This window comes from Pangasianodon hypophthalmus, chromosome 10 (genome assembly GCF_027358585.1).
Source record: "Pangasianodon hypophthalmus isolate fPanHyp1 chromosome 10, fPanHyp1.pri, whole genome shotgun sequence".
Classification (NCBI taxonomy): Eukaryota; Metazoa; Chordata; class Actinopteri; order Siluriformes; family Pangasiidae; genus Pangasianodon; species Pangasianodon hypophthalmus.
This window is the reverse complement of record NC_069719.1, coordinates 1,809,977-1,822,935: the sequence shown is the minus strand read 5'-3', so window position 1 is coordinate 1,822,935 and position 12,959 is coordinate 1,809,977. Positions and strand designations below refer to the sequence as shown.

General features: G+C 43.5%; 1 protein-coding gene across 1 annotated transcript in view; it reads left to right on the top strand.

The window, feature by feature from the left end:
- LOC117598256 (cubilin-like) overlaps window positions 1-12,959 on the top strand; it is a 133,024-nt gene that overhangs the window by 96,814 nt on the left and 23,251 nt on the right. Inside the window, exons 51-56 of the mRNA XM_053237502.1 lie at window positions 3,740-3,778; window positions 4,164-4,311; window positions 4,509-4,693; window positions 5,465-5,563; window positions 5,881-5,910; window positions 12,189-12,233. Of these exons, the coding sequence (XP_053093477.1) occupies window positions 3,740-3,778; window positions 4,164-4,311; window positions 4,509-4,693; window positions 5,465-5,563; window positions 5,881-5,910; window positions 12,189-12,233 (546 nt within the window). The remainder of the gene's footprint in view (window positions 1-3,739; window positions 3,779-4,163; window positions 4,312-4,508; window positions 4,694-5,464; window positions 5,564-5,880; window positions 5,911-12,188; window positions 12,234-12,959) is intronic.

Genomic DNA, 12,959 nt, shown 5'->3' with positions numbered 1-12,959 from the left:
TCAGTGCAGATGTAAAGTGAGTAGTGCAAAGAGCTTATCAGACTGTTTAAAGTGACAAAGTTAAAGTGTCAGAAGAGGTAGTTTACAGCCAATGCTGTATGAGGTAGAGCATAGAATAATGCTGCACAGGTGACTGGTGCAGGTCCTGGGGAAGTGGGGGGGTGTCAGAGGGTCAGAGTTTTGTCAGTGCATGGTGCAGAAGAGGGGAGGGGAGGCAGAGCCGGGAGAGAGTTGCGCTTCCTGACAGCCTGGTGGATGAAGCTGTCCTTCAGTCTGCTGTAAGGAACTGGGGACATACCTGCGGTTTTTGGGGCACCCTGGCGGAGCTGATTCAGTTGCTGCTGCCTCTGCTATTTTCTTGTCCAGGGACCATTGTATTGGACTCACTATTACACCTGGGGGTAAGATGGGTTCAGGATCACTGGAGGGTTCCTCTGGTGCATGGAGACGAGACAGGGCATCCGCTTTCATGTTTTTGATTTCTGGAAGATAAGAAATAGCAAAGTTAAATTGGGTAAAGAAAAGGGCCCATCTAGCTTGTCTAGGGTTTAGCCTCTTGGACTCACATAAGTACTCAAGGTTTCAGTGGTCAGTGAGGACAAGGAAGGGATGCTGAGCCCCTCCAACCAGTGCCTCCACTGGTTAAAACGAAGGTAGAAAAAAACATAAAACAACGGTAGAATTTAGAGAAGCCTAAGAAACTCTGAAGTTCTTTAATGGTCGTGGGTATCGGCCATGTTTTGACGGCTTGGACCTTCCTCTCGTCCAGAATTTTGTCGATATACACCAGGACAATGCGGTTAATGTACTCCTGGAATACCTCATTTATGAAGCCCTGGAATACAGAGGTGGAGTTGACAAGACCATAGGGCCTAACTCTATACTCATAGTGGCCTGTGGGAGTAATGAAAGCAGGCTTCCACTCATCCCCCTCTCATATCTGGATGAGGTTGTATGCACTGCGAAGGTCAAACTTTGTGAATATCCGGGCACCTCGGAGCTGTTCCAATGCAGCTGGGACAAGGGGAAGTGGGTAACGGTATTTAACGGTGATTTTGTTGAGTGCCCAGTAGTCTATGCAAGGCCAGAGTCCTCCATCTTTTTTGGCTACAAAAAGAAGCTGGAAGCAGCAGGGGAAGTGGATGGGGCTATATAGCCTTGTTGTAGCACCTCCTGGATGTATTCCTCCATGGCCTTTTGTTCTGGAATTGACAGAGGGTAAATCTTTCCTTTGGGCACTGGCTCACCTGGTATGAGGTCTATGGCACAGTCCCATGAACTATGGGGTGGCAGTTGGGAGGCTCGTTTAGGACAGAAGACGTCCTTGTATTGGTCATAGCAGGCAGGAATATCCACTGACTGTTGCTCTGGGGCTTTCAATGGGTGTGGAACTGACCGGTAGGGACTTAGGATGGAGAGGGAAACATTCAGGGAAGCATTGATCGCCCCACCTTAGGACTTCACCTGTAGAGCACCAGATTATTGGATTGTGTCTTACTAACCAGGGCCGTCCCAACAGGAGATCAGAGATAGCTTTCTCCAGAACCAGGACTTCAATGGACTCAGAGTGCAAACTGTATTAGCAGTACTCAGAGTTACCACCGTGGTGAGATGTGACACACAAACTTGCAGAAAAGTTTGATAACTCACCAGCAGCCAAGGAGGGCAAATGGGGCACTTGGCAATTACGTGCCCACTTGCAGCACAATACAAGCAGAGCATCTGGGTCAGCCGACAATGTCTTTCCACCAGAGTGAGGAGCGTGGAGTCAACGTGCATGGGCTCCACTCCTGGTTCTGGGAGAGAGGGAGTTAATGATAGAGGAAGTATCTGGGGGGACTGCATGGCACTGTTCTCCTGGGAGCAGTTGGCTAAGTGGCTAGCCACTTGGATGGATAGTATGAAGCACTCGAGCCCCATGGTATCATCAAAAGCGGAGAGGTGTATATGAAGGAAGGGATTGAGTCCCTGTCTGTAGGTGGTTATGAGGGCTCACTCATTCCACCCACTGGCAACGACTAGGGTGCGAAACTGCAATGCATAGTCAGTCACAGAGTTTTTACCTTGTTTGAAGTGATATAGTTGTTCACTTATAGAGAAGTTGCCTTCTGGATGTCTAAGCACCTCCAGGAAATGATCAGTGAAGCTCTGGAAGGATTGTGTTGATGATCCTGCTTGACGCCATAGAGTATCGGCCCATTGCAGCGCTCTGCCAGTGAGTAGAGAAAGAACTAATACTATCTTAGATCGCTCGCTCAACCGGTGTGGTTGCATCTCAATTGCCAGGGAACACTGGAGTAGAAAGGCACTGCAGTCCTCCGCCATAGTAGGGCGCAGGATTGACCATGGGACTGGTGATGTTGGTTGGTGACATGGAAGACCTGGGGGGCGTGACTGGTGTGGATCCGGAAGTGGCGAGAACTTGGCGGAGACCGTCCAGGAGCACTGCAACTGGATCCAATGTGGTTGGGTTCATGCTGTTGTCTAGGTCTGAACACGTGATCCCTCTTATTTGTCACCGGCTGTTGGGACTGTCCACATAGCATACAGAATGGAAATTGTTTTAAAAAGATATATAAGCTTCTTAGCTCCACAATGGGATGGATTCTGCTTCCCTGAATGGGTGCACATACTATCTCTATTGAATATATTTCTAGTAGCACCTGCACGTTTGCAGCAAGTATAGCCAATTGGCTTGGGTATCACATATTTGTAGTGTGTCTGATAGTGGTCCACTGTGAAACTATAACCAGTATATTGCATGGATTAGAGCCAGCCAAACCTCTATCTAATCATTAGCATTAACAAACCAAGTAATTTACTGCACAACACTACTTGATGGCTTCCAGAAAAAGAAACTGTCCTGGCAGTCTGAAATTTTAGAAAGTAGAACAGCTCTGTATCCTCATTTTTCCTTTTATTTGGACCATGGTATTGTTCTATTCTAGACATTCCTCTATAACACATCAGCTCTGCATTTACATAAATGACTTTGGTTTGAGTATAAAACCATGTATTTTATCACTCTGTTTAAACAGAGTCTGGCACAACAGAAGAAACAACAACACCAGATGAAACAACAGCAGATGGAATTTTAATGTTCAATATTTGTTATGATAAGCTTAATGACATTCATAATTGACTAAAGATCCTTTTTCCCTTTTTTTTAATTCAATATCTATATCAATATAAAATCATGGATTTTTTTTTATCTATGTTTAAACAGTGTCTGGCACAACAAAAGAATCAACAACAGAAGAAACAACAGAGTTTTAATATTCAGTATTAATGTTATATCCATATGGGTGAATTACATTACTGGAAGATTTGGTGTGCACTGTGCTTAGGAGGTGCTCTTTCACCATTTTGTATTCTTTTTGTTGTTTTCAACCCTTTTGTCACCTTTTATGGAGTTTTCTGGACTCCACTTTATTTAAACTAGTTGCGTAGTTTACTCACTGGTGATGGTATCTGGGTTTTGTAATGATATTTTTCTCATTGATTTTTCTTGTTTAGTGTATAAACATATAAAATTGTTAAACTGCGTAAAATAAATAGGGGAAAGAGTTAGGGTTATGGTTAGATTAGGTTACAGCTCAGTTGTAAGAATTGAGCAGTGTGCAATCAGAAGTGTGTGACTTTATGCAAGTGCCCTGCTTCATTAAAAATAAAGAATTTCAAAAAATGTAATATATAATACACAGATAATGCTAACATTTTATTATTATTTCTCTTACAGAAGATTGTTCAGACAGAGCTGATCCTGAAGTACCATCAGGTACATATCCTATGTTAAGAATGAATATTGAACTTGTCTTTTGAAGGTTTGAGTTTGAAGGTGATAGGTTATATTGTTGATGCAGTATAATATTTTTGTGGGTCTGGTGAAGCACGGGCTAGGTTTACTTGAACACCATATGACCAAAAGTATGTGGACACCTGTTAATCACATCCATATGTGGCAGAATAAAAATAATAAATAAATAAATAAATAAACAAACAAACAAACAGCTCTAGCTTGCACCAGCAAACCAAGGGGTTTGTCTCAGGTTCCTCATCTACTCAATGGAAAGGAAACCACCACAGGGCCACAGCAGCTGTGATGTACATCTTTTTTGTACACTTTAATAATTTAATACACTGTGAACTATGATGTTTTTCAGATGAAGTTTTGTGTGGTGAAGATCTGACTCAGTTGAAAGGGGAATTCTTCAGCCCCAATTATCCCAATAGTTATCCAGATGCAGAGTGCACATGGAGGCTCCATGGTTCTGAGCAGCAGTTGATTATGCTAAACTTCACATTTGTTGAGTAAGAAAAGGCTTAATTAAAAACTAATTTATTAAATAATTTAATTATAATTAATTAATTAATTTACCTGGTAATATATTACACCTGTTTATAGTATAACAATGTTAGCTGAGGTTAGACTGTTCACTATAAGGCTTGTTTATCTTGCTGCTTTGCACAGTGCTGAGCTGAAATCTTTTTCACTTGTTTTGATTAAGACTGGAGTGGTGGATGGACCTGATCCATGTGTACGATGGTCCAAGTGACGAGTCTCCACTTTTGGACATTTTGACTGGAAATCGTAGAAATTCTTTCAATTCCAGTGGCAGATACATGACAGTCACTTTCTCCAGCTATGACAGCATGGTTTACAAAGGGTTTCGGGCAGAATGGAATTTCCTGGGTATGTTTCAGTATAATTTTACTGATTTTATTTAATGATGCTCTTGTGACTGAATATACATAAATCTCCACATCATGTTCAAAAATTAGAGAAAAAGCCTTCCTGATATAGCAGCTGAGGCAGGATTAGATGTTCAACAATCACATACATTCTTCTTTCCACCTCCCAAAAACATACTGTAGGTGGATTGATGACTTTGAATTACCCCTTTGAATGAGTGAGTGAACGTGTGTGCACAATGCCTTGTGATGGACTGGCACCTCATCTAGGGTGTATCCCCACCTGGGGTCCATCATTCCCGGAATAATCTCCAGATTCACTGTAATCAGATGATTTAGGCATACAAGGCCACATACACAGCTGATGACTTAATTTGGCCACTTAAAGCCAAAACAATAGGTGCACAGAGAAAAAGTTCTCTCATTCAAAATATATTTAAAATATATTTCTAAATACTGTGTCATACTGAAATATATGTTCTATATTGTGTCATTCCAAAATGTATTTTATTAACTAATTTGGCATTGCATCATTTTTTGTGCATTCTGATTGTGACATCTGATGATTTGTGTGCAATCTTGGTATTAACTCCTCATTATGCACTAAACTGGAGGTTATAAAATTTGGAGACTTGGCAGATTGACTACATTTAAAATTAAGGAGGAGATTGTGGACATTTCTCTTTTGGCTAAACTATTTCTTTAACATTTGCACTAATGCACTAATGCATACTATTGCTTTAATTTATTTTATTTTTTTTTCTGTGAACAGATTCCCCATCCTGCAGGTGTAACTGTGGCTACAATCTCAGTGTGTGTTCCTGCACCAGCGACTGTCGGGTTAACAGACACTGCTGTTATGATTATGATGGTGAGGAAAAAAAAATATTAAAAAGATAAAAACTAAAGAGTTAATGAGCAGCAGATGTGCTTAACGACTTCACAGTATGCAGATAATGCATATTGACTGAATTTAGTTTATGAAATATATTATCAGACAAGCTTGTTTAGAAATATTATTTCAGTTATAGTGTAACAGACATAATGAACATATTAATATTTTATATTAATATAATTAATATAAAATGTAAATACATGGAACTGTGAAAATACTGTATAATATGTAGCACAAATAGATAATATACAATGCATACTAAGTTTGAGCTCTATATATTATCTCTCTAATAGATTATTGTTCCAGTACAACAACAACACCAGGTACATTTCCTGTGGTAATATTTTATATCGAAAAGATCGGTGTATTCCTTGTGTTGATAAATCTATATATTATTAAATATAGCCTCTTTGCTATGTTACCTTTGTGGTTAGCATGATCATGACAAGAATGATTAGTATATCATAATTTGTCTGCATGTTTACCAGAACCTTGTTTGTTAGTTGTTAGCCTGTTTTTTTTTCATACTAATTTGCTGTGCATTCACAAATATCAAAGCATAAGAGAAGATTGTTACAGACAAATCCTTTCCAAGTAGCTTGCATGTTAGTTGTCTCCATAACAATCAGGCTAAAATATTAAAGAACCAAACTATAACTCATGTCCTATAGCTATATAGTAAAACTGTACATCAGCATTGCAGGTTGGGAAGCAATACCTGTTGAAAGGAGTTATTCAAGCCCTCTGTAACTGTTTATGTGTACCTGAGTGATAAGCTTTCCTTAAACAGCCTCTGGGACATAAACATTTTCTAATGGCTTGTCTGATTGTCCATGGTCACCAGCTATGGCAGCTGTATTTTTTATTTTTTTTGACTGAGGTACCAAAGGATAGTAATGACAAAGCAATCGGGAGTCAGGACTAGTGTTCCAATTCTGCCTGCTCCCTCAGAAGATTTGACCAATTCCTCCCACTGCCACAGAAAATTTGAACAATCTCACCCTCTCCTCCCAGACACTCTTGACAGTCTAGGGTTAGGTTGTACAGCATCAGCAGATAGATGTGAGATGTAGTGAAGTATTAGTCATTGTCTGTGAAGTGGAATGTGGAAGCAGGAGCACAAAATGTTGAGTGGACCTGCACACAAAAACACACAAAATTACTTTCCGCACTGAATGGGCTGTAACATAGTAACTGCAATAGCATAGCTCTCCCATGTCCAACATTCACCAGCAGGCTAGAGTAGAACACTAGGATGACACTGATGTATTCTACAGCATACCATTGGAGTATATCACAGAAAACCACATTAACAAAAGATTGGACAATGAATGTGGCATGGGCCAAACCATACGGCATAATCAAGTTATGCATTTCGTTGTCTCTGTTCTTGTACTCTGACAATGACAATAAAGTTGAACTTAACCTAACCTAACCAAGTATCAGTAATAAAATTTTCAATTTTATTTGTATAGTGCTTTTAACAATAGACAATTCCATTATGCAGCTTTAAAGACATCTGATTTAGATTTAAGCTAGACATTACAGTGGCAAGGAAAAACTCCCCGAGACAACATTAGGAAGAAACTGTGAGAGGAACCAGACTCAAAAGAGGACCCCATCCTCTTCAGAGTGAGACCAGATAGTGCAATTATGAGTCATTCCACATTTTTAGTCTATGGTGAAAAATATTATGATCTGTGGTATCAAAATCTGCACTAAGGTCAAGCAACCCAAGCAAGGAGACACAACCCTGATTGGAAGCTCATAGTAGGTCGCTTACCACTTTAACCAGCACTGTCCCAGTGCTGTGATGAGGCCTAAATCCTTACTCAATGATTTCATGAATGTTATTCCTATACAAGTATGAACTGCCCTTCTACAGCCCTTTCTAGAATCTTGGTAGGTAGGGCCTCTGGAAGACCACAACTCCCGGTGGGGTCTTGATGTCATGGTGGACCAGGTGGGTGAGGCCCGGGGTGGAGGAGAATATGTCGGAGAACTGGTCCACCACTTCCGAGAGCTCCTGGCTCCAGGCTGGAGGGAGCTCACCTCCTCGGTTGACCAAGGTCGGCTCTTGGGGATCTGCGGTAAGACTCGCAAAGGCAGACATCACAGGCGCCGGGTTAGTCCACTTTTAGTCCAAGGTTAATGTGGTATAACTGTGTGTCTGCCTTCTTACCTGGTTGTTGCAGGCGATAGTTCACAGGACCCACCCTCTTGAGGGCTTTGTACGGGCCTTGCCAGCGAGCCAGGAACTTGCAGGAGGCATTGGGAAGGAGCAGTAGCACCAGGTCTCCTGGATTAAACTCTCTGGGTTGAGCTGGGTGGCTGTAGGTTCGTCGTTGTTCCTGCTGCGCTGTCTCCATGTGCTCCCTCACAATAGGAGCTACTCGATCAATTTTCTCCTGCATGTCTTGAATGTGAATGTAGACCACTAACGAGTGGAATGGGGATGGCTGCTCCTCCCAGGCCTCCCGGGCCATGTCCAATAGTCCCCAAGGCCGCCGTCCAAAGAGCAGTTCAAATGGGGTGAAGCCAGTAGAAGCTTGGGGTGTTTCCTGGACAGCGAAGAGGATGTAGGGGAGGAGTAGGTCCCAGTTCCTCCCTTGTTTATCTACCACCCAACTTAGCATCTTCTTCAAGGTTTGGTTGAATCTCTCTACCAGCCCGTCAGTCTAGGGGGTGGTAGACGGATATCCTCAGGTGCTTAACCTGCAACAACTGACACAGATCCACCATTAGTTTTGACATGAATGGCGTACCTTGGTCAGTGAGGATGTCCTTGGGGATTCCGACCTAGCTGAAGAGGAGGAGGAGCTCTTGGGCAATGTTCTGGGAGGTGGCCTTCTGCAGGGGTGCTGCCTCGGGGTATCGGGTGGCGTAATACATGATGACCAGGATGTGTTCGTGGCCCCGGGGAGATTTTGGGAGTGGCCTTACCAGGTCCATGCCTACTTGTTCGAAAGGGACACCAATGATGGGGAGTGGGATCAACAGCGAGGGAGTGGGTTGCTGGGGGCCATGCGTTAACATTGGGGGCACCCCTGGCAGAAGGCTTTTACTTCAGCATCCATCCCGGGCAAGAGGAAATGGTCCCATAGTTTCTCTAACATGTTGCGGGCCCCCAGATTGCTTCCCAGAGGGTGAGACTGTACCAGGTGCATTAGGCCTAGGGTTCGGGCGTGAGGCACCACCAGCACATTGCAGGGCTCTCCTCAACACTCTGTGTGATAGTACAGGAGTCCCCCTCGCTCTAAGAAATAGGAAGCTGGTAGCCACCAGTCTGGGTCTTGCTGGACCCCTTCGATCACCTGCATCTGGCTACAGCAGTGTTTCAGCCACCTGGCTTCCGTCTGCTCCCGTACAACCTGTGAAGACACAGAGGACATAGGATTAGTGGGGGGAAGGTCCTCACCTGCTGAGGTTGCCCCGGTGTCTCAGTGGCGTTGGGCCATGTAGGCTTGCCGGACCCTCGGCCGCTTGGGTGTAGTTGATGCAGCAGAGAACCCTGCCCAATCTCGTCTGAGCAGGAGGGGTACGGGGAGCTCAGGTACGAGCCCCACTAGGACAGACCATTCCCCTATGGTGTTCTGAATATGCACTCGAGCTGCTGGAATTTCTCGGGTGACCCTGTGGACACAGGTCACCATCACGTTTCCTTTTTCTGGCTGGGGATCAGGCAGGAGTGACGGACAGACTTGGTGATGGTGCTTCCTGTGTCCAGCAGGGCGGAGGTAGGCCTTCCATTCAACTTCACTCGGATCATAGGCTTGCGGGGTGATGGCGCCGTGTGTAGAGTGGGTTTGTTCTGGGGTGTCCCATAGACAGGGCGGTGAGGTGGCCTCCTCTCCCCGTGATACAGCGGGCCGGGGTGGTGGGTGGTAACTGCTTTGGGGTACTCTTGTTGCTCTCCCCTGCTGAACTCCATGGTAGCGAGGGCCCGTTCGAGCATGCCCAGCACCTCTCAGGGGTTTTGGGAGTCACTCATGCCTACGGCCTTGCGTTCTTCTGGAGGCAGAGCTCGAAGGAAACGGTCCATGGCCACCTTCTCAACCACTTCACTCGCTGTACTTCTATCTCGATGCAGCCACCTCTTGGTAGTTCAGAGAAGGCAGTCCATTTGCTGTCACAGATTTTCCTTCAGGTCATTCACCCAGCGGTGGAACTCTGTCACCACTTTCACTGGGGATAAACCACAGTGGGTGAGGATCTCGGCCTTAAGCTGGGTGTAGTCAGCAGCCTCCGCCAGGTCCATAGTGTGATAGGCCAGCTGGGCTTCCCCCAAGAGATAAGGAACCAGGATGAGGGCCCAATCTTCCTCTGGCCAGCCCTCTCTGAGTGCTGGGCAGTCGAACGTGTGCAGGTAGGCTTCCACATCATCATTGCTCATTATCTTAGTCAGGAAGCACTGGGCTTCTTGGCAGGGGTCAGGGAGAGGGATGGCAGCCGCTGACCATCTTTGTCGCTGCTCCAGCAATTCCTGTGTGGCCAGCCATAATCCCTGGGCCTGGTCCTGCGTGACGGCCTGCTGCTGTAGGCTGGCTTGCAATAAGTGTATGTCCATGGGTTAATGGGATTACTGGGGTTAGTTTCCATGCTCATGCCCGCATCCTCCACCAGTGTCACGCTTTGCAGTGTGGGAGGTAGTGAGCAGGAACCATGAGAGAGAGGGATAAGGTGCAAAGGCAGTGTTTTTATTTTGTAATTCTTCAAATAAAGTTCAGATTACAGTGGAAAACAGAGGTGTAACAGTGCTCTGTGTGCTGAGTGAAGTGAGGTGAGGACGGAGGCTGACAGCAGCGGTGGGCCTCAGTGAGCTCTGAACACGCCCAGCAGACAGGCAGGGTTAGCAGCAGCTTCCTGAGGCGTCATCTTCCTCCTCGTCTGCAAGAAGAAAAAAGGAAACAACACTGTTAGTGAGGGGCCGGAGCTCAAAACTGTCTCTCTGTCTTCTGCCGCTGTCTCCTTTCATACTCTCCCGGCGTCTCCCCAACGGTAGAGAGATGTCATCTCCACAATTGGCTGCCAGCCGTGCCTCGTTACTCTGCCTCTGGCAGCCACGTGCTCTCTTGCTGTCCAAAACATTCAGGGTGCTGAACTGGCGCTGTCCGTTCCACACAGTGGTGGCAGTAGCACGAGGAGCGGTTGCTGGTTTTCTGACACAGGCTGCCAGCCCATCTTCACAATACAAACAAGGTTTCATTAAATCCTAGTTTGGGATAGCAATGTGCTCTATTCAGTTGCTCCATTGTGGCAGTGGGTGTTGAAACTTTATGGTTATGCCCCACCAATCTATGTAGGTCTAATGTCCTCCATCTTTCTTCTTTGCAAAGAAACATCTAGCAGATGGTCCATGATGCAGTTCAAGGGATGAGGTGATGGCAACTTTGTGCCGCCTTGCTTGCCAAAGCTTTCTGCCAATAGAGCTGCACTGAAGAAGGAGGCAATGATCTCTATACTTAGGGAACCAGGCTACAAGTCCATGAATATGTGGATATTTTTTTTAGCTGTTGGCGATCCTAAAACATCTGAGACATAAGATGAGTCATGAAACAGAAAGGCATGATTTCAAAGTGTGTAATATCAACTTGCACCAGTAGGGTTGTGGTTTGTACCTGGTAATTTTATTTGACCAGATGAATGTTGTGATGGGGTTTACAATAGTTATTCATATAGTCTCCATAATACAGACACAACCCAGCCTATGTCTGCCTCTGGCATTCTTCCAGAATGAATTTGCTAGGCAAGTGCCCTGCCTAGTGGCATGGGCTCAAAGGAACCAAATGTGAGGCTTCTAGCTTCTTGCTGGTGGCAATCTCACAGCATTTTGTCCAGCTAGAGTGGTTGTACTAGTCTAGAATGTGAGTTTGATGTCCATGGCGATAAGCAGTTCTAAAAGATTTTTTTACATTCCATTCAGTACCAGGGTTGCCAAGGTGCAGAACAGGAGTGTGTAATCTGATTCTCTGTCCTTTTCTTTACAAAAGGGGTTGCTTGCATAGTGTTGCCTACAGCAGATTTTAGTTGATGCTGTTGACAGCTTGGTAATTGTCGCTGTTGCGTGGGCAAAATCTGGACCTGTATGGACATGGTGGTTTTTTACCACTAAGGAGACAGATAAATTTGGGACAATCATGTCTCATGATTCAGAAACTGGACAGAAAAGGATTTTCTTCCACTGCTCACTCTTGTTTTTTTGCAGAACTCTGTATGCTTGTTTGCTTGTTGAGAACAGGGAATGGGATTTTTTTTTTGATATATAGATGGATGGATGAATTGATAGATGGATGAATAAATGGACTTTATTGCTCCCCAAGATGATGTTTGTGATATTTACTTAAATAAGATATTTATTTAGAATATACTGTATATTAGATATTCTTACTCATTCCATATAGGTCAGAACAAGCACCCAAACAGCAAATGCAGCTTTGTACAAGACCTTAAGTGTGTTTTTACTGAATTCATTTGTATGTTTTATTTTATTACTAATGATATGACTTTACTGTTTTTAAAATTTTTAAATCATTAATTAAATCATTAATTTCATTAAAATACATGCATTTATTATTATCACTTATTATTATCACTCTTATAGTCTACTGTTTCACTACAACTGGTCCTGAGACAACAACACCAACAGGTATGTTTCCTTTCTGAAGATTAAACATTGAATATTTGTCTTTGTACCTTGTCATCATCTGTAAAATTGAAGTTATACATGTAACTGTGGTTTTTTGCAACTAAATGGAGGACCCCCAGGACATTTTCCTTGTAGAATTAGTGAAGTCTTTTCATATGCTTGTTTGCTTGTTCAGTCCAAAAAAAAAAAAAAAATTGATCTCATGAAAGTACCCTACATACAGTATAAAAGCTCCCCACTATGTCAGACATTTTTTTTTTTATTTACAGTATATAGCATTTTAACAATGGATATTGTCACAAAACAGCTTTACAGAAATCTGGATAAATATTTAAATTTATTCTTAATGAGCATGGCAGAAACGATGGCTGCAAGGAAAAAACTTCCTGAAATGACATGAGAAAGAAACGTTGAGAGGAACAAGACTCAAAAGGAAATCCTCTTCTTTTCTGGACACTGGATAGTGTGACTATGAGTCATTAATCATCCACAAGTGTATACAAATTGGTCAATTGACCAAGTTGTGTTGGTGGTCTTCAACTAAGTCATAGAATTGCATACATAATCTTCTGTTCTATTGCTTTACATTCTGAACTGACAAAGCAGTTTTCTCCTGTAAGTAGTAAAGACTGCCTATCAATGTTGTCACAATGGTCCATAACATATTCTGACAGTGCACCAGAAAATAAGACAGCACTCTTAAATAATAGTGAAACCATTCTTTAT